This window comes from Asterias rubens, chromosome 20 (genome assembly GCF_902459465.1).
Source record: "Asterias rubens chromosome 20, eAstRub1.3, whole genome shotgun sequence".
In the NCBI taxonomy this organism is placed as follows: domain Eukaryota; kingdom Metazoa; phylum Echinodermata; class Asteroidea; order Forcipulatida; family Asteriidae; genus Asterias; species Asterias rubens.
In genome coordinates this window covers 11294849-11315326 of record NC_047081.1, presented here as the reverse complement: position 1 = coordinate 11315326, position 20478 = coordinate 11294849, and the positions used below count along the sequence as shown (strand labels likewise).

General features: G+C 39.4%; 2 protein-coding genes across 2 annotated transcripts in view; one reads left to right on the top strand and one right to left on the bottom strand.

The window, feature by feature from the left end:
- Nucleotides 1-5989: 5989 nt before the first annotated feature.
- Nucleotides 5990-7509, bottom strand: LOC117304096 (G-protein coupled receptor moody-like). Its single transcript, XM_033788598.1, has one exon. It carries the CDS (start codon nt 7385-7387, stop codon nt 6329-6331), a length of 1059 nt encoding a protein of 352 aa, XP_033644489.1. The 5' UTR covers nt 7388-7509; the 3' UTR covers nt 5990-6328.
- A 1565-nt stretch (nt 7510-9074) lies between these two features.
- The window catches only part of LOC117304009 (fibropellin-1-like), a 16496-nt gene continuing 5092 nt past the window's right edge, over nt 9075-20478 (top strand). Inside the window, exons 1-7 of the mRNA XM_033788487.1 lie at nt 9075-9455; nt 16445-16559; nt 16986-17129; nt 17668-17887; nt 18729-18847; nt 19881-20006; nt 20398-20466. Coding sequence (XP_033644378.1) covers nt 16469-16559; nt 16986-17129; nt 17668-17887; nt 18729-18847; nt 19881-20006; nt 20398-20466 — 769 coding nt within the window. The 5' untranslated portion in view covers nt 9075-9455; nt 16445-16468. The remainder of the gene's footprint in view (nt 9456-16444; nt 16560-16985; nt 17130-17667; nt 17888-18728; nt 18848-19880; nt 20007-20397; nt 20467-20478) is intronic.

Here is a 20478-nt window from a genome sequence, read left to right as displayed (position 1 = left end):
CAAGTAAAAACAAAATAATAGAAGTTATGTTATTTAAAAATGTGTTTTTAAATTTGTAATTGTGTATAAGTTTTAACCAACTTAGTGGTTTTGATTCCGTTTAATATTTGGCAGCCTCCAGTGTCAGTCCTGGGACTTCAATTTTGAGAGGGCAAGGCTGTTCTCATTTTGCAACAGTTACTTCACCACATCTTGAAGTTGTTTTTCACTGTTTAAAATTAGCCCTGACAGGCCTGGAATTTCCTCTTTGAGAGGAGGACAAGGCCATTTCCATTTTGTAATTGGTATTTGCATGTGGAAAATCAAATTGGAAAGCTTTTGAAGGGGCATCAAGGCCAAGACCAGGGGCAACAGAGGCCCTGGCCTCCGTATAATTTTAGAACTTCTCTAAGACAACTAAAGGCCTTTTTGTATGAGGTTAGTTTTTTTACAGGCAACTTAAGAGTTGGCGGCCTGCAGCGCTGCGGCTTGTACCTCGGTAGTATTCAAGATTTGGTTCTGCTTGCCATAGATTAGGGTTATATTTATACATATGACTTGAAACCTTGCACGGTGGGAATACAATATAGTAAGGTTTCCGTTCACAACATATCCACAGGCTCGATCATCTAGCAATAGCCACTGCCGAAGTTGTCAATTACCAACCTATTCACATGTATAATTTGTCTGCTATGTTTTCATTTGAATCATAACCAACTTAATCTTGAACCATGGACTTGTGGAGAGTGGATTATTTGCAATGCACCTTTTGTACCTGTATGTGGTACTTTATTGTGTACATTATCATAAATGTAAGAGTTCCAGTAGAAGAAAAGACAGTTCTCTAAAAACAAACTCTATCTGGCAAGTAGATACATACATGGTGTTACCGCAAACCAAATATATATACATATCCAACATACAATAGCCCTCAGTATGCATCAATGCAGTTGGTTCTCAGAGTCAAAACCCCAAAAAACTACACTATTTGTTGTAATAAAATACTTGTTTTTGTCTCCCAGCACAAACAATTCTTAAGTACAGGACCTTACAAATATTAGCCTGAGCGACTAGTGTGACAAGTGTTGAAAATCTACTTCGTTGATCGGCTGCCAAGACTGCTACAAAAATTGTCACGCCTACCTGCTTGGTGAACCAATTGTGTCGCTCACGACTATTCACGACAACATGATTTACCTACAAAACACAATCAGACATCAGTGCCACATTCCTTCAATCTTTTCAGCATGAATTTTACCATATTGCGCCTGCGGCAAACAAAATGCAGCAATGCATCTTAAAAATTAAAAGTAGTCATGACTAGTGTCAGAGTCACGACTATTTGAGGGACGACTAGTCGCCCAGGCCTAATTACAAACCACTTATTTTAGTTCAAGTTCTACTATTTCTCCCCTCTGTTTGATTGTTTTCTTGAATGTCTCTACCACAATCCTGCATTTAATCTTGAACCATGGACATGTGGAGAGTAATTATATGCAATGCACCTTTTGTACTTGTTAGTGGTACATCATAGTGTACATAATTGTAAAAGTTCTAGTAGATTTCTACCCAAATCATCAAGCAGAGACACTGTCTGTATTGACCCAATTCACCTGACGTCATCATCACAAAAATCTTGAATGCGCCATACTGTTGGGCAATTTCACTGCGTTTTTATATAAAACTCTAAGCTGTTACGATAAGTGAACTGCGCATTTTAGGCGACGCAGCGTTTATACACGTAAGCCTAACTAACTGCCCACCAACATGGTGAGTGTGGCATCAGTCGCCCCATGTGACGTGCGTGCAAGGGGTCAATACCCCACTTTGCCATATATAAAGTTCGGCTTGTGCATTGTGTCCGAGACACGTGTTTATGTATGTGCTTGGTTTTTTTCCAGCAGGGGGTCAATTTTGTGATGCCATAATGGTTAAATGTGAATAGGAGACTTTCCAACACTAGGTGGCAGCAGACATACCGGGTAAATTTCCATTGTTTACGTAGTTCTGAACATGCGCATAATTCTGAGAACAATGGATTTACCCGGTAAGCCTGCTATTCTCTATCGTCCCAGAAAGTCTCCCATTACACTGCATTTATATTGGGGTCGGGCCTGATATGTATCAAGGCAACGTGGATTTTAGTATCAGTAAAAGGCACTTGTTAAGTGGTGTGTCAAATCACTTGCCAGGGGGCTAAGGCGGCCATTGAGGTCAGTAGGACATGATTGGATTGATTTTTGCCATGGGGAGGGGAAGGGGTAGCCCGTTTAACCCACTATCCCTGCCACCCTACCAGTTCCTGTGAATTTGAAATACACTTTTAGCCGCAGGAATGTTCAGAATTGTTTTTATTGTATTGTCGGCCGACTTTTCTATTAACTAGCGTAACTCCCGTGCTGAGGTACCTTAAGGGTACAGGACCACAGTTATATTACAGCTGATGTTTTTTGACGTAAACTTTTACGCAACTGCATCAGTCCACTTGTGCATTATTCATTGCTAAAGCTGTGCACCATTTAATCTTGAAATCTTGCGCAAGCGCCGCAAATGGACTTGTGCCGTTGCGTAAAGTTTTGTTAAATCGGCTGCGGGAATATAATGTACAAATTTGAGTAAGCTGTTTGTGAATTGTACAAATATTTGATTGTCCTTTGTTGATGTTTTCGTAAGATTTTTTTTATCCTTGGAAATTCTGGTAATTGTTAACAAATTCTGTGTACTTAGTGTCAGACCCATAAACAAATTTGAACTACTCCAGGGCTGGCAGCTCACCCAGTGAAGAGTCAAATTCATGGCTCTGCTTACCTCCAAATTCTGCGCTTACTATCACAATTCTCCGCTCATGATGTGCAAGCACCAAATTTCAGCGCTAGCTGTGTAAGCAAAGAATGCCCAGTCAAAATTCCCCACTTACCCATGATAATGGGTGCGATCGTTTAGCTCCCCTGGGTCGACCCGGTGCGTGGCGGTTGTTTTTACCAGGACGAACGTGGGTAATTATCTGCACACACTTGTCCTGGGGAAAAAAAAACGTCACACACCGGGGTCGACCCAGGGAAGCTAAACGAACGCACCTATAATATGCTTGGCGTAAGCACAGAATTCCCTTCTTCCGTAAAGCCGATTCTTTGTTTACTGTAAGCAGCGCCATGAAATTGGGCGGTGGTTGTGCCCTTACACTGAAGCCAACGGGTGACATGTTGCCACTCCTAGCTCCAAGTAGTGTACATTTGCATTTCTTTAGTATTCTTTGTTAATGATAGTAGCCAGATGGCCCCGTAATGATGCCCAATGTTCCCTGTCATGAAATATGTAAATTGCACAAAGCGCGTGCGCACTAACATTTTGGTTGGCAAAAATGAGGGAACATCGTGCTGTTTTGTACACTATGTGCGCGACGCAGACGCGATTGCGCGAAAAGTGCAAAACTCTATGGCATTTGCCAACCAACAGGGTCTGTATCGTGCGTGAATGTAATTAACATGATTCATTAAATATCTTAAGGCCTGAGGGGGGGGGGGGGGGGGGGGGGCGTAGGGTCTGACATCACAAAATATGCATTCTATATTTCGCTGTAGACAATTTCTTCACATATAAAACACTCATAATAATCATTGCATTGAGAAATTCTATTGTCTTTTTTTAGAAAATGTAAGAGAGAGAGAGTGGTGGTTGTTTATTTCCTCTGTCCTCGCGCGTTTAACTCCTACCACTTATCAAAATACTTGTTTAATTAAACACGTGTATGTAAAAACAAATAATATGAAATAGATATTAATTTAATTACTATGTAAATAATGGTGTGACGGAAATATCAAAATTAGACTTATGCACATATGAGCCACACTCTTGTCTTGTGTTGGCTCAATCTACCATTAATATGTTTTCCCCTTGCAATCGTTAAAGATATTTTTCCCTTGTTGTCAATCAATTTACATATAAATTCAAGCATTTATTTGTGTATTACCTTTTTGTATAAGGAAGGAAAAGTACTTCAGAGTTTCTGTCTAAAGAAAACACAACCATTTCAAAAGCAAAATGACTCAAATTAGTGGTATGGTCGTTTCGTTTTCAATTTGACCAATATTCTGAAAGTGAAGGATCAATGTTCATAACTATGGAAACTGAAAGTGGATGGATATATTTGTTTTTAATTATCTACTTACACAGGGAAGTAGACCCCTTTTATTGACCTGAAGTATCTGTTAATGTTGTTGATGACTATGAAAATCATTTGCAATACAAACCTACTTGGTTAGAGCAGCTTTGGAGAATTCCATTCATTTAGAGAAACCTTTTACTGTGAACTACAGCGGTTATGGGAAAAGTTACACTTTTTCTTCCAGTCATTTGTAATCTGAGAAGCGTTAATGACAGTTACGTTATTGAGGTTGTGGTTTCCAATCGCAGATTATTCTTCCTGCGTGGATAGTGGACATAACCGCTCAAAATATTCTGCAATATCTCAAAAACATTTCCACCCTTTGAAATTAAATTTGTCTAGTTTAGTTTTATGGCATATATCTTTGGACAACTAATTAGGTATGAAACAAAGTGGATCCCAATTACCAAACATATATAATCCCTTTGAGTTGATAAGCGGTCCTTTTTTTTTTTTTTTTTTTTACATCGAGTTCTGTACCTATGTTGGGACTTGAACCCAAAGCACGTTAGTGCCACCATGGAGGTAGAAGTGCCGCTGTTTCACACTTCACCCAGGGGATGGGGTCCGATTGGGCTCCACTTTACTTTCTCACTGGGGGAAAGGGAACCCAGAAGGGGTATAGTTATCACAATTGTCTCAGTTGGGGTGACAGCAACCCAGTCAGCCATGTTTGTATAATTCGTAATTTATTGTATATGTAAATTTGTTATTTTGGACTGTATAATGTAATTGATTTAATCCTCAATTTGCGATTGAATCAGAAATTCCATTCTGCTTAGAATACCAATTTTAATGAGAACATTCATCTGAAAAGGACCCTTTTTGTAGAGCTTCGTAAACTGAAAATATTTTGCTTAACAACATTGAGTTGCCAAGCAAAAACAACATGTGTATGGTACAAGTCACAATCAACATCACATTGCATTTTGGCTGGTAACCTATCCTGCTAAGAACAATAACGGCAACAATTGGGAAAGTTAACTATGACGAAAAACACCCAAAGCCTTTCACCCCTGAAATTATTTGTGGCTTATGGTCCTTCTAGTCATAATAATATAAATCTGAAGAAAAAAAATACTTTATCAAATGAATGTTCTCTTAGTTATTTATATTGCAAAGTTTTACTATACACTTCATTGAATATAAATTATATAAGTGGAGAAAAGTTGGGTTCTTTTCCCAGCAAAATAAAACTTGGGGAGTTGTTTTTGGTGAAATCATCCATGGCGTCTGTTTCATTTATTCAAAGAGTGTTAAAAGTGCCCGTCTCAGTATTGATGGGCGACGGCTCTGATCGTCTCGTGAACAAGAGTTGAAGCATTCCCGTACTTTCTCGAAGAAGTTGGGGTTTTTGAAAATAATGTTTCCCGCAAGTTTGTACTGGTCTTAAAGGGGCTGTGTCGTCATGGTCAGTGACACACCCACCTGCACGCGCTCGCCCTCAACATCGCGCGCTGTAATTGGGTGCGAGTTATACAGCCAGAGTATATGCCTGCTGTGGTCATAACGACAGACATGGGTTCGGTTCGGTTCGAGGGTAAGAACCACACTTGTATTTTAGCTTTCCTATATCCAAATCCCACTCACACACTTCCCTTGCATGCAAAACTGCAGACGACGACTGACTCTATGAAGCTCTCCACGCAGTTGGCCGGCTTCGGTTGCTTTCAGGCAACTTTCAGGGCTGCCTAAAAAAGGGCGGGATATTGCAGGCCGGTTTTAAACCCAAAGTACATGCTGTTGGTTCGTACTAGACATGACGGTCTGGAACATGAACACCAGATCCGAGTGTGGTTTACCGTTGGCCGTAAGTTTATGTTACAAAGTACCGTTTACGAGAAACCGGTCCACGAGATTCTGTTCCCCTTGTGGGAAATTAACGACGGCTGAAGGGGGAAGTTATCAGAGAGTAGTGAGTAGCTGAAATGGCGCTATCAGAAGTAGTTTTTTTTTACAGTTTGTCGTATGGGGACCGAATCACCGGGGACATTATCTCCTACCACACCAACCGTTGATTCTAAAATTGACAGTCTGGAACATAACAACTCACTTTGAGAGTGGTTTACCGTAAGTTGCTGTCACAGTCTACCGTACGAGAGCCTCGGTTGGTAGTCCGTAACAAGAACCGGAAGGGGTGCAGTTAGGCTAGGGACCATGACGATTCTTGGAGAGGACAGTTGGTCATCGGCAACGGAGCATGGACCGTAAGACCGGTTTGAAATGTGGGTGCTTAGTGGCGTAGATGAGCGGGTTGATACAGCTACTCACGAACAACGCCAATCCACCGTAGAGTTGGTATCGGTTGTTCTTAGTGACCACCATGATGGATAGCGGGGTGAAGCAGACGACCAGAGCGCACACCACCACGAAGAGGTTTTTGGTGATCTCCAACTGGTCGTTGCGTGTACGGTTAAGGCTTAGCTTACGGATGCTCTCAGCGTGGTTTAGGGAGGTACCTGACCGTGGTGCAGGGGTCGGTCCATCGTCGTCAAGCCTAGTCGCGGATGAGGCTGGAGCTGATGCGATGACCATGGATGACTTGGGTGTAAAAGCTCTTCGTGTCTTCTTGAAGTGTCGCCGGACATGTTTTAAGATTAACACATACGCGATTATGATCACTAGGAAAGGTACAGGATATAGGGTTGCGAACTGTATCTTGTCGTAGAGACCAGCTTTCGGATGGCCGTCGATGTCGCTGCAGGTCCGGCTCTCGATGTCGAAACCAACGTCACCGATTCCGAGAAGTGGAGGTAGGACGATGCCAGTCGTGGGGATCAACCAACTGATGAAGACCATCACAGCGATCTTCTTGGGTGTGTACACCGATCGGTAGGTCTCCATGGGCTGGGTGATCAGCACGAGCCTATTGATGGCGATGTTGGCTAGGGTGTACATGCTGCACCCGACGGTACTAAAGACGATCGCTGCGGACGCCACGCACGGGAACGCGAAGGGTAGCGGGTAGCCGGGGGTTCTGCTCACCATCCCGGGTATGCTCCACAGGAACGCGAACCCCGTGAGGCAGTCAGTCACGCTGAGGTTCACCACGAAGACGTTGGTCGCGTTCTGGAGCTTCCTGTGGCGAGCCACAGCGATTAAGACAATGCTGTTACCAACTAGGGCTGTCACTGACAAAATTGCGAAGCCTGTAGCACAGAACACAAGCTCTGGGTACGGGTATAAAGTTTTAGAAGAAGTTAAGAACTCATCAGTAATGTTGGTGCTCGTCTCAGTTTCCATAGTGAGCGTGCTGATAAATTAGCGGTAGATGTGTTCTTTACACAGATGTTTTTAATCCAGTAATCCCGAGGTTTAGTGAGTAAGAAATGTGTCATTGACAATGACATGCACAAGCAGCTGGGTGTTAATATGGCTTGCAGAAGAGTGGAAGCTCCCAGTGTTGAAAACTAAAACCGATAATGAAAGTACTTTTCATTTCCAAAAGTGGCATACATGGTCTGTATGTAAGCAAAAGCCAATGAACCGATCTCTTACCTAGTTAGTTATCATGGTCCTTTTTGATAGTATTGTATTATAGAAGATCGCAGGGTCTTCCCTCTAAGAGAAGTTTGACTTTCGGCCTGTATTTGATTTCAATTATTCTCGGAATAAAAAAGGCGAATTTGCTTCTTTTCGGCAAAACAAAACCAGCTGGGCACTTTTGGCTCCAAACACACAAAACTAGTGTGAAAGGGCAGCGTTTGTTAATCACGCTTTTCATGATTATGTATTCCTATAAAAAATATAGGTTATTTTTTTACTGCTTAGACATGGTGTCCACTGGCGATATAATATCATTGTTTGCCTTGTACTGAAAATAGGACGCGATATTTTCTATCAAACAGCACTGAAGATGTATTTCTACCCTTCAAACAATGAAGGATAACTATGTTAACCAAAATTAATAAGCTCTGATTTATTTTGGGAAAACAAATAATTTGTTCACCCCTAAACCACCCAAATGGTGGTTTCCCCCTTTTTAAAATATAAGGTTAGACAGAAAATAAACCAGGTAGAAACAAGAAAGATCAACAAAGGCCGAGTTTCAGAACAACACGAGAAACATAGAGGTTGCAAAAACCTTTATTTCATCAAGTTTTACTTTCATCAAGTGTTACTTTCGGCCAGTGTTGGTTTCCAGCTCTCCCCACATGATGATTCGGGATAACAGATATCAAGTGCTGTACGAAACTGAGGTTGCGCCCTCTGTTGATGTTTGCATGCCGTCCAACCCTGGTCCTACCTTTTCTCCGTAAAAAGTGAAAGAGATTCCATTAAATGTTGCTCTTGTGTCTCAGTTTTGTTACATTGATTTGCATGGGAAATCGCTGCCCCTAAGGAGAGATGTTTAATTGAATTGTGATAGCTTTTCTGTTATGTTTTTGAATTTGCTGAAAGAGAGCATTATTTTCAAGTTGAAATATTGTCCACAAATAATAAGGCGAGTCTCTTTGCAGAGAAAACTTCATACGAATTGAAATTGTTGTGTTTTATTCATGGAGTTAAAGGTCCGCCCCTACCTAAAAAGGAGGCGAAAAACTTTCGCTTATTATGAAACGTCGCTGCCTATTGGTCCAAGCGCGTTCCTATGTAACGTACAGGTGTGCCAAACAGACCAATGACAACACACCTTTCATTCGATCACGGTCTACTGGTTTCGAATAGTGAAGACGGGATTTAAAGGTGAACAATGGCAGGGCTTCAGATATCAAAAGGGTCGACTTGAATGGGTTATGGGAGGCCTCTAAAGGTAGCAAAGCAATATCAACAACACAATGTCAGCGGGCTTGGGTTATTCAGCATGTAATAATGTACGTTTTTTACGTGGGCTAAGTTCAGGAGAAACAAAACTACCGTGCACCAAGCCCTATCTGTCAACCGTTTATACGCGTCGCCAGCCTAGGTACGCGACCTTGGTATCCTGAAACGCCAAAGTGTGAATTTCCCACGAGCGGGTGAAGAGAGTTTGCGGTGGTACCAAGGGGGACAGACAGATATGGGACTTTATGGATTTAACAGCATTGTCTAACTCAGGCTTTCCCAAGATAGACTTCAACATCGTCATCGGCGCATGAGAGTTTGTCTTCTTTCATGATCTGTCAGATGACATAATCCCACACTTTAGTGTTGGATAACCCTGTTTTCCACACACGAGTTCACCCAACTGTATGTTGATGATGTAAATTACCGAACATCGTCAGGATTTGTATTCATCCAAAGTTTTAAGCATTTTCTGATTTGATTGTTATTGCATCACGGATCCATCTTGGAGTCAATGGTTAATTGGTGATTGGACTTGTGAAATTTGGTGAGTAGATAATTAAACACTTTGTATTTGCTTATATCAATAACATAGTGTAATAACTTTTATAACTAAAAGTTATGTTATTGTTAAAAATGAAAAGCACATCACATGTTTACAGAAGTGACCACTTTGATGTCGACTTTTGAGAAACATTGAAACCAGAACAATTTGATTTATCAATGACCAACAAAAGCAACAAAACAATGGGTAAAATGAGATCTTGTTTTGGGTCATGTAAACGTCCATATAAACAAGTAGTGGTTTAAATTACTGACAAACTGCTAAGAGATGTGAAACCAAAAATGCTAACCGTGTGGTCGTGTTGGCATAGTAGTATCTGTATACACCCTCCATCTATATGAACGACCTGCCTTCGATTTCACAAAACTCTTCCTAACTTTAAGACAAATCTTAGGACATGAGACGAGTCGCAACCCTGCACTGTAGCATGCAGACCTTAAGATTAATCCTAAGTTAGAACGAGTTACTCGTCCCAACTCGAGATAAGACGAGTCCTTACTCTTTGTGAAATCGACCCCTGGTTCGAATCACGTCAGGGCACTACGATGGATTTGGTTTTTCAGTCCCCACCTGACTGCGTTTGTTTCACTGGAATAATTCTCCCGGGGTTTTTTTCCCCCCACAACTCAAACTGAAACTTCCTTCCTTATCCTCTAGAGTGGGTTCTTGACAATACAGTGATAAAGTCGCCTTTTTCTGCGAGTATTTGGCGTCACAACCAGAATAAATTAATTGAAATGAAACCTTAACCAACTGAGAAAATTTCTACTTTTAAAAACGCAGGGAGTTGTCATAAAATTAGTTGTTGCCCAATGGACGCTTGTCTAGTTCTCAGAAAAATATACAGCCCTTTGTATCGATTAATTATTCAATCTGTCTATAGAACGAAGAAGGGCTTTCACAAAGGTTCATAACGTAGATGAGAAATCGTATCTTGATCTGGATAAATTCTCAACGCTCTTATTTAGAGCTAAACGAAAAGAGAGAAGACAATGAGGAAATATCAGTTTTAGATGTGTAAGGCAAACCCAAGAATTGTTCAAGGAAAACCCATTCCACATAGTGCATCCAGTGGGATTCGAACCGGGGTCACGGAGGTCGAGGCAAGACACCTAACCTGAAAGCTATCGGTTTTTTTATAGCACCGTCTTTGGTTGGTAATCCATTTGTAAATAATTATATATTTTGCAATCGACGGTCGATTTTTTTTGTCAAGGGACTGCGTTTTACGATTAGGGCAACTGTATGTGTGTTTTCGCCAGAACAACTGTTCATCGACTTGACTTTTGTGTACTCATCTCAGCTTTGCTTCAGTTTCGTTAGTCTTGACTGATTAATTTGTGTATGGGTCCAATAATGTTTTATGCATAGTGGAATACTTAAAATAAGATCATGATTTTGTTTGCTTAGCATGAATAATTACAAAGGATTTTTCTCGGTTGTCAAGCATTAATACAGGCAGTTTATATAATACAATAGATCGGTAAAATGATTGCAAAGAACACGATGCCATCATCAATTGCAAATCCATAATCTTTGGATTGGGTTCGAATCCCAGTCATGTCACTTGTGCCCTTGAGCAAGCTACTTCAAAAGTAAACAATTGTTTCGTTAAAAGTTGGGAAGATGGTGCACTGTGCTCCATCAGCCAGGCTCCGGACCTATGCCTACATTCATATGGACTGTAAAGGGCTGGCCCCAAGAGTAGGTTTTTGATTTTGGCCGAAATCTGTTAAGTGCAGCTCTTACTCTTACCTAAAGTGGCCGCCCGGCCTTGTGATATTTCAGACGAAATCTCATAAAAAATCAAACCCACATGCTATAATGAGCAAATGAATCCCTTTTTTAAAGTTTTGGCTGGAAGTGCCTGGTTTTGGCATAAAGAGAGTCACTGTTGGAGTAAAACTGCGCATTTTCAAAGAAAAACTGTTGGTGACTCAGAAAATAGTTGACTTAGAAATCCCTTCATGGAACATTGTTGGACCATAACGGTGGACGGTTGATCCCAACCATTTAACCTAAAATGAACAATGGGGTTTTATTGAAATGCCTGTTTAGTTTCTTCACTTTTTAAGCTGTGGGCCTCAAAATTCTGAAGACGAATGGCCAATTACTCAAAGTTAAACTAATTGTGAGTTCTTCTTGAAAGGGCAAGGGCGCCAATGCATGTTCTCCTTGGTAAAGGGCACCCTATGAGGAAATTTCTACTGGAGCATTTCAAGGGCACCAAAGGGCATGGTTGCCTCCTTGAAGTATCAGGACTGCTGGTGGCTTTTATTTTAAAATTAAAGTAACACATCCAACGCCCCAACACCAGAATTTGCATAATTGGCCGACTCAAAACTCAACACGTTTCGAAATTTTAACTCTGGGCTTACCGCTTTGCTTAGGCTTTTTCAACTAAAACCAATGATTGAATCAATAAAACCAACACTGATTGTTGGCAAGTCGATTCCATTGCTTCTGCCCATATAGAACCAAGAGTTAAGAGAATATACATCAAATGATTGTTTTTAACATGAAAGTAAAACCGGTGTGCATTGTTGTATGACGAGTAAAACGAATGTCATTGCTGAATTTGTCCTTAATCTTGAAAGCAAACTGCTCGAAAAACACCCCAGAAACGAAATCCCTTTATATTGTTCTTCATTACTCACTTTGTATGACACATTTACCAAACTGTGACAACAACTCATGGGAAAACATAACCCTTTCAATGTTGCGTCAAGCAGGTTTGCGCAATGTGTATTTTCTGCGTAATACAGGTTGCTGTGTTCGGCTTTATTTTAACCCGGTTATAATGCAGGCACCTATTATTATGCTTCTGGTGTTACTTGTTAACTACGGGTAGCTCAAACAGGTGCAATGAGCTACAGCTACTGGTCTTACGCAGGCTTCAACATTATTGTACACAAGTTGACATGATGAATAATAAAAAATATTAAAAAAACATTGTAGTTTTGTAGATTGTATTTTGGAATTTACTCTTTTGTTGTTGGGGTGGGTGGGGGACAAATCGATCGCAACACAAATTAATCACGGTCAATCGGACGAGGGCAAAAAACACACAAATCTTTTGTTCTAAGCGTAATTATGATGTCCTTAGTTGTGCTAAAGACACTGGACACTACTGTTAACTATTCAAAATTTGTGAGCATACGAACTTACTTGGTAACAAGCAATGGAGAGCTGTTGATAGTAGGCCTATATACAACATTTTTGGAAACGGCTCCCTCAGAGTAACGTACTTTTCTAAGAAAGAGGTAATTTCTCGCTCAAATATTAAAAGACTTCAAGCCTGAAGCCTTTTTTAGGCATCTGAAATCACATACAATTTTGTGCAACAAGGGTGAATTTTCTTTCATGATTCTCTTGCAACTTCGATGACCAATTGAGCCAAAATTTTCACCGATTTGCTACTTAATGAAGTAAGAATACTTGGATCTTTGACAATTAATTATCAAAGGTGTCCGTGAGATTTGGCCCATCACTGGCCATGCAGACATAGGCCTCTTAAAAATGACAGATGCATAAGTCAAGTCTATTTTTCACTTTTGTGGATATACAACAGAAGCCATTCATCACTCGTCGTACTTTCTTTTGACGTGTTGTTCCTTTTTGTGAACACTGGATTATTGTTATTCACTATATTTTGAAGGTGGAATTTTTCCACAGAGTTGACCTTTATTCACCCTAGCTTTTGAATGGCGATGGGGAGTATGATTTCAAGAACACTTGTATTTTTATAGGGAAGTTATATATTGTGTTTGGAAATCTTTCTTCAAATTAATACCAATAAAAACACACGTAGTTAGAAGAAAATACAAATAAATAGTCAACTTGCGAGTACAACCATGTGTAAATCTCTTAGGGTGAGTGTTGGCTCTGAAAAGAGCCGGTTGGGTCTCGACGTTTCGAACTGTACACTCTGCTCGTCAATGCATATTTAGAATCGTTTGACTTCAATAATGTGGTTTTGAAAAAAAATACAAGTTTATTTTTGAGAAACAATTCTCAGTCAGGGAGGTTTCTCAAATTGTGTGTATCATATTACGAATTAGAACATAACCGCTCCAGATTTTCGGCAATATTATCTCAAAAACACTTACTACCACCTTTCGAAATAAAATGTTCATATATTAATTTTGTTGTATTTATCCACATTCATGTAAGTTCCAAAATGATATGTATACTTAAATAGAAATATCTAGAATGAGTTTGCTGGACTAGGGAAAGTGTCTGTATCCTGCCACTACTTTTCCATTCGTTATAAAATAAATTGAAATATTCTGTCTCTAAACTACTCCAATGAGATGTTCCTTTTGGTAAAAATGGGTGAAAAGTGGGAGTGGCAGGATACATAAAGTTTTCCTTGCTGGACATAAACCCAACACTCACAAACTGTTGGACTCCGATTATGATGGGGTGCCTGATCACAGTTTTTAGTTTTCCTATACCAGTTTGTAAGTCTCCGAAAACATACTCGGTTTTACCCATTATAATGTTCAATTACATGTAATACCAATTACGTCATAAATTATAACATCATTGAAAACACATCGAGGTTTTGACGACAAATTATTAGTCTGAACCCTTTCATGTTCAATAGAAATACAGGTTCCAGTATTGCTTACGAACACTTGGAACACGACAAACATGGCAGAGTATACAATGTGACAGTCGGGGTCTATACCCATTAGAGTAATGAGACTTCAAAGTAGCAACTCAGACTGAGTACTCACTGAATCAGACAAGTTTGCTTTGAATTCAATGCCTAGTGGAATGTAGCTTGTGTTTATTTCCAACAAACGTACGTCCCAGTTCCTTTCATCGAGACCACGCTTCAGTGGGTGCGAAAAGTAGATTTGCTTTTAAAGCAAACATGGGTTGGTCGACAGACCGAATGCCTTGCATTCCCTACTGTTCAGGTTTAAACCATTCAAAAAAGGATTTGTTGGTCCTTTTGGTGGATTTAGAAAGTTAACCCCTTGTACAACGTCACACTAATACGAGAGTCAAACCTTTCTTCAGGGGATATAAAGTTAACCCTTCTTGTACAAACGTATAATCATTTTGTCTGTTTTGGGAGTCACAATTTCACTGCGCACAACAATGAGGTACACATGTTCTTACAAAATTTGTTTAATTTCTTTGTAATTGTTTATACCCTGGTTTCACTTATGATTTTTTACTTGAATTAGTTTCGAACGGCACCAGACTATTTTTACTTACAGTCTCGGTTTGGTTAAATTGGTTTGCCTGGGCATGACGGATAAATTTCTACTAAAAATAGCTTGCCAATAATATTGGTCATGCCATGCACAAACTTTATCGTGTCTCAAGGTTCATTAAGGCAATATCAACCATACACCAAATACACCACAACGGGACCAGACTATTTTACTCCCAGCCTCGGTTTGGTTACATTGGTTTGCCTGGGAAAAGTAATATGGCTACACCAACTTAAAGTCGATGAAGCTCTATTAAAAATAGCTGACCAAAGAGTCTGTCCTAATTACCCACTTTTATTCGCACTGTAAACATGTGACGTTGACCATACGTTCTGTTATTTATTATTTTCCCCAAACAAAGCAAAACACAATGTCTCGAGGCAGCACCATACGTCAATGGTCAAACAATATTTACTAAAACACCATTTTTCCACGTTTCTTCCCCATATACAGTATTTCAACCTTGTGATGATTCAGTGCTGACGTTTTCAAAGAAAAACTTATTTCATTTCCTCTAAAGAGTTGTAGCATGTCCGTCATAATGAGTAACACTTACATCACATTACCAAACAAATAAAAACAACAAAGAAAAACATCAAACTCAAAAACAGTGCTTTCCAGTACCTATCTCAATCCATCCCCGCATAAAACACAATCAAAATTATCATCTCCAAGGGCAACAGAAGATCCAACTTTACAAAACAACTCCCCCAATCTCAACATCTCTCTTTTGTGACAAATTTTCCCATGGATGGGTTTCATATTCATCTCTAATAATAACTCCATTGTCTAGCATGGCCTTGCGTCCACCTTGCTTTGTTTGTGTGATTGAGGATGGGTATTTAAGTTTAGATAGCCCAGATAGATTTGTTGAACGTATTATAGCCGGAGATGAACGTTTCTATACTTAGGTAGAGTCAAGGTCTAACACTGGACATTCTAGACTAGTCTTTCGCTGTCGCCTTTGGAAACCACAAACCGTCCACGGTTTAAAACAAACATTCTAAACAGAACCATAAAATAGAATTTAAACCATGCAGCTCATTTTGTTTTATTTAAGTCAATGTCCGTTGTCTTTAAAATTGAAAAAGTGTGTGGAATTTATTTTGTTTGGTTTAGAATAATCTTCGTGGAAACGACTTTAGACACGACTACGAACAGATCTTGGCGCATTTTTTTTAAATTCGCGTGGCCCGGTTTTCGCTGAAAGAATTTTTACTTTTAGTAGAATTCTCTTTTTGTTTCTGGTGACCAGGACTGAAAACCCAATCCACACGCAAGTCTTCGGTCCAAAGTGGGATTTGCAGATGTGGCACTTAGGCAAACTGGCAAATATTGTACCTTAAGGTTTTAAAATTGTTGTATTGTTTGAATTCTATAACACCCGTGACAATTGCATTTCAAAGCGTTTTTGCGATATCGCCGAAAATTCCGGGCGGTTATTTTCCACTTTAAGAACATTAATCCATACTGGAATACACAATCTGAGAAATGTTTGGGGAATAAAAACTGATATTTTTTCCATTTTTCCAATCTACATTACTTCAAAAGGAAATGATTCTCAAAATGCTTTACAGATCGAAAGATGCTGTGTAACAAAGTATGTTTTTATTGCCATTAATTATATGGTTACCCAAAACGTAATTTTAGCCAACCCGATTGTCCATTACAACAGTGTTCAAAATACAACTTCTTAATGAATGTACCCACTCCCTCTTGCCCCCCCCCCCCCCCTTACAGGTAGACGGTGTCTTACTCACCAGCATGTCTACGAGACAACTACGCAAACAGCTTTCTTGGCTGCTTCTTGGAATCCTTCTTGCCACAACGAGTACCTCACAAGCTCAAAATAATCGTAAGACAACTTTATCAATCTGTTTGGGAAAAGGTTCAAGTGCCATCTATTTTTCTTTTGAGATTCTGAGATAATACTGTACGATGATGACGTCATAAACGTAAGATGGCAACATTCTGAGATGATTTATCAAGATGACGACATCCTACAGTAAAAACGTTCACATTACTTTATCTAACGATGTCGACTTCTTGGATGTCAACTTTCCAAGATGGATTATCTCAGGATTATAATCAAAATATCTTTTCTATTTCTGAAATAATAATAACAATATCTTGATTGATTTATTCTTAATTGTGATAAAAAACCGTTGTTAAAAATGGCACAATATTGGTGTAGGTATTGTCACGTGTATAAAGAACAACAATCAGCGTTATGTTTTGTTTTAACACCTTTGATTCCCACTGTTGTTATTGTTTTGAATAGCTTGCCAGCAGTCACAACAGCTATGTCTGAACGGTGCGATATGTCGTCCGGCTTATCTCAACCCGGGGTACATATGCGAGTGCCAAGGAAGCTGGCAAGGACAGAACTGCGAGCAGAGACTCCCGGGATTGTCACCGTCAATTCGTAGGACATCTTTCTCCTTTTCCTTAAACTAAAATATTTAAAATGTTCAATCTAGCAAATTACTTACTTTTTATTACATTCAAAATGTTCAATCTAGCAAATTATTTTCACTCTGTAATTAATAACATCCAAAATGTTCAATAATAAAAATAGCAAAATATTTTTACTCTACTACGACAAAATAAAAACACAATGACTCGGTTCAGTGACACCCATATTCTGTGTCAATATTACCCAACAATTTGGGAACAAACTCAAGACAGTTTCTGAGTTGAAATCCCAGTCTTAAACACCTTTCTGACACTGTCTTTTTATAAATTTTCTTTCAAAATGATTGTTCACGACGAGTGTTACGACATGACGAATTAGCGGCGGAGTTCCCAATCAAATGAACTCTTGTCGATATGTCAAACTACGTCATTGACAGAGCTATATAGGGAACAAATAAAACAAAGTTAATGTTTAGTTTGTTATGAGATAATCAGCGTTAAAATACCTCTTCAATTTTTTTATTATAAAAATACAATTATTTATACAGCTAAAGAGTGTGGCAGTAATTTCTACAGTGACTCTGGCGTCATTACCACGACAAACTTCCCACTGCCGCCGAATGACAACGAAGACTGTTTCTACATCGTTCGGATACCTTCGGCCGAGTCGATTACTTTTTTCTTTGACGTCTTCCTTTCTGAGAATCATAAAGATGGGTTGATCATCTATCCTGGCACCACAGTGAATGATCAATCATCAGATCTACGGTGAGCAAGCAAGTTGACAAACTCAAGATCACGAAGGTCGTGATAACAGGACATGCTAAAATTTAAATGACACCAGGGGTTCGTTTTGGCGACCCCAACCAAAGCCCAACCAAAGCCCAACCAACTCAGCAAGTCGGTTGGTCTGAACAGCATCGTCACCGCGCTCAACCGAACACGCGAAAACGCTCAACCGATGACCAAAGTTTCTGGTTGGGGTCGCCAAAACGCACTTCTGTTGTATGTCCATTGGTGCAGGACTTGTAATGGTTGTGGGTTCGAATCCTCACCTAGCTAACCTTTTGATTGTACAATGACTACAATAAGTTTTGCCGCAGTAGAATGAATCCCTATCTTGTGTGCAACTCATAATTATAGACGTACATGATCATAAACTTTGTTGTATGAGAGGGATTGGCTGTTACCATCTTGGTGTTTATATTCCCCTGGAGTTTCTGCCGAGTTCCTTGATGGGAAGATGATCTTAACAAAAGCAGAACAAAACAAAACAATATTTAATATTGGGGGAAAATAAGCTTTCCATTTTATATTTTGTATGAAGATGACAAAACACACAACCTGCTAAAAAGACTACACTCATTGTCTGCTGTCAAGAGAGCATAATTGATTATTTTGCACTCAAATTAATAATAATTGCCGACAAAAAATAATTATGTGACTGTGCTTCAAACTAAACAGAGTGACATAGGCCAGAGCAGACAGACAGAGGAACGATTTCTGTTGACAGAGGTCAACAGAGGGCGCTGTTATTGAACATTAGTTTTTTTTTGCTGGATGTCGGCTGCTAAAACTTGACACATTTGTATTTTCTTGTGCTTTTTAGGACGTATATTGGAACTGACCAAATCGCTCCACAAACATTCAACACTAACCAGGTAGTGTTGTACTGGTATACAGACTTCAATGTTCCAAGTGGAGGCTTTTCAATCAGATATGAAGCCGGTAAGTCACCAACAAATACTTTCTCTAAAAACAATGTTTCCGTTTGATGAAGATGACGGCACTTGTGTGCACTCAGTGTGTAAAATCCCCTGCCCCAGTTATGATAATAACTATGCAACCTTGAAATCAATTTAAATGTTATCCTCCCGCTCAACATTCTTGTAAACATGGTTAACTGATATTATCAGTGATAAGGGTAGACCCATAAATTGTTGGAGGCCGACAATATATTATTACTGGGCTAAAGCTTTGGTGGGGGCAAAAGTTCTGTATTTTTTTTCATTCTTTCAAAATTGATATTAATGAGACCCAGCCCAAAATTATAGGCATGATTGGGGACGCACTGGTTCTTCCTGAGCTCATAAGGTTTATCGCCAATAGCAAAATATCAAAAGAGGGGGCTGTTGAACCCGCACAATTTCCACAAAGATATAGGCGATCTGGCGCGAGTCGTGCACGACAACATACATCGCATAGCAAACTGCCCCATATGCCTTCCCACAAAGCACTGCGGTTCTGAATCTTGATAAACCTTATTATGTAGTGCGAGTGTGTTACACTGTATATTTACAGTGAACACAATTCAGATAGTATGCATTTCTGCCTAGTCACAGTGCTTTGCACAACGTCTCTTTTTTAAAAGTGTTTTAAATATTCATTAAAAATGTGATGTTTCACCTCTGGTTTCACATTTGTTACCATATTGTATGTATTGTAATGAGAGTAACACTAACAAGAACGACACGCTTCAGTGTATATTTTTAGTTTATAACTTCATTGTGAAAAACAAAATCAAATTTTAAAGATCTATGTGTTATAATAAAAACAGTTAATAATTTATGCATTTTACTCACTCGATAAAATCTGGATCTTTTTCATTTAACATGGCTTCGGCTCGTGAAATGGAATTGGTCCTGAATTGTGCCTCAAGATTATTTGACAAATGATACTAGTGATTGGCACTATTGAATGGGTCACCTGTGCGCCTATAATTAAACTCCATGTTTTTTTGTTTTTTTTACTAAAACTTTAGATCCTGATCCTTGTTGGGTTAATCCATGTCAAAATGGGGGTTTTTGTAATAGAATCGGCAGCACTGGGACCAATGGGTACCAGTGCACCTGTCTCCTAGACTTCAGCGGAGTCAACTGTGAAATAGGTAGGCATTTACCCTCGTTATTAAATGGATGATTTATTTACAGTGTTGTTGTTTTATAACAAAATATAAAAAAAGTGTTGTCCTTCGACCATAGTGATCAGCTTTGCATTCACTGGGTATATTTGTAATTTTTCACTGGTGAGATAAATCATTTAAAAGAACTGTCTGAAAAAGAAACAAAAAACTAATGTCACCCTTTAAAAAATGCAGGGGAAAAAAATAAAATAAGGTTGATCATTGAAGCTTTTACCTGAAAGCTTACATATTAATATATGGCACCAGACTTATTTTCCCACCAGCCTCACTTTAAATACACTACAAATGATTGTAGTTAGTGGAAACAGGCATGCTATATTTACGGTCTGGTAACACTCCTTCTTTTTCTCTCTAGGCACCGTAATCGTTTCACAGACCGCCATCAGTGTGAGCTCCGGTATTCCTGTTATTCAGGGTCGTCTCAGTCAGAGCTTCA

What these genes read in the sequence shown, in the direction of transcription:
- LOC117304096 (XM_033788598.1), bottom strand. Translation starts at nt 7,387, where the DNA reads ATGGAAACTGAGACGAGCACCAACATTACTGATGAGTTCTTAACTTCT.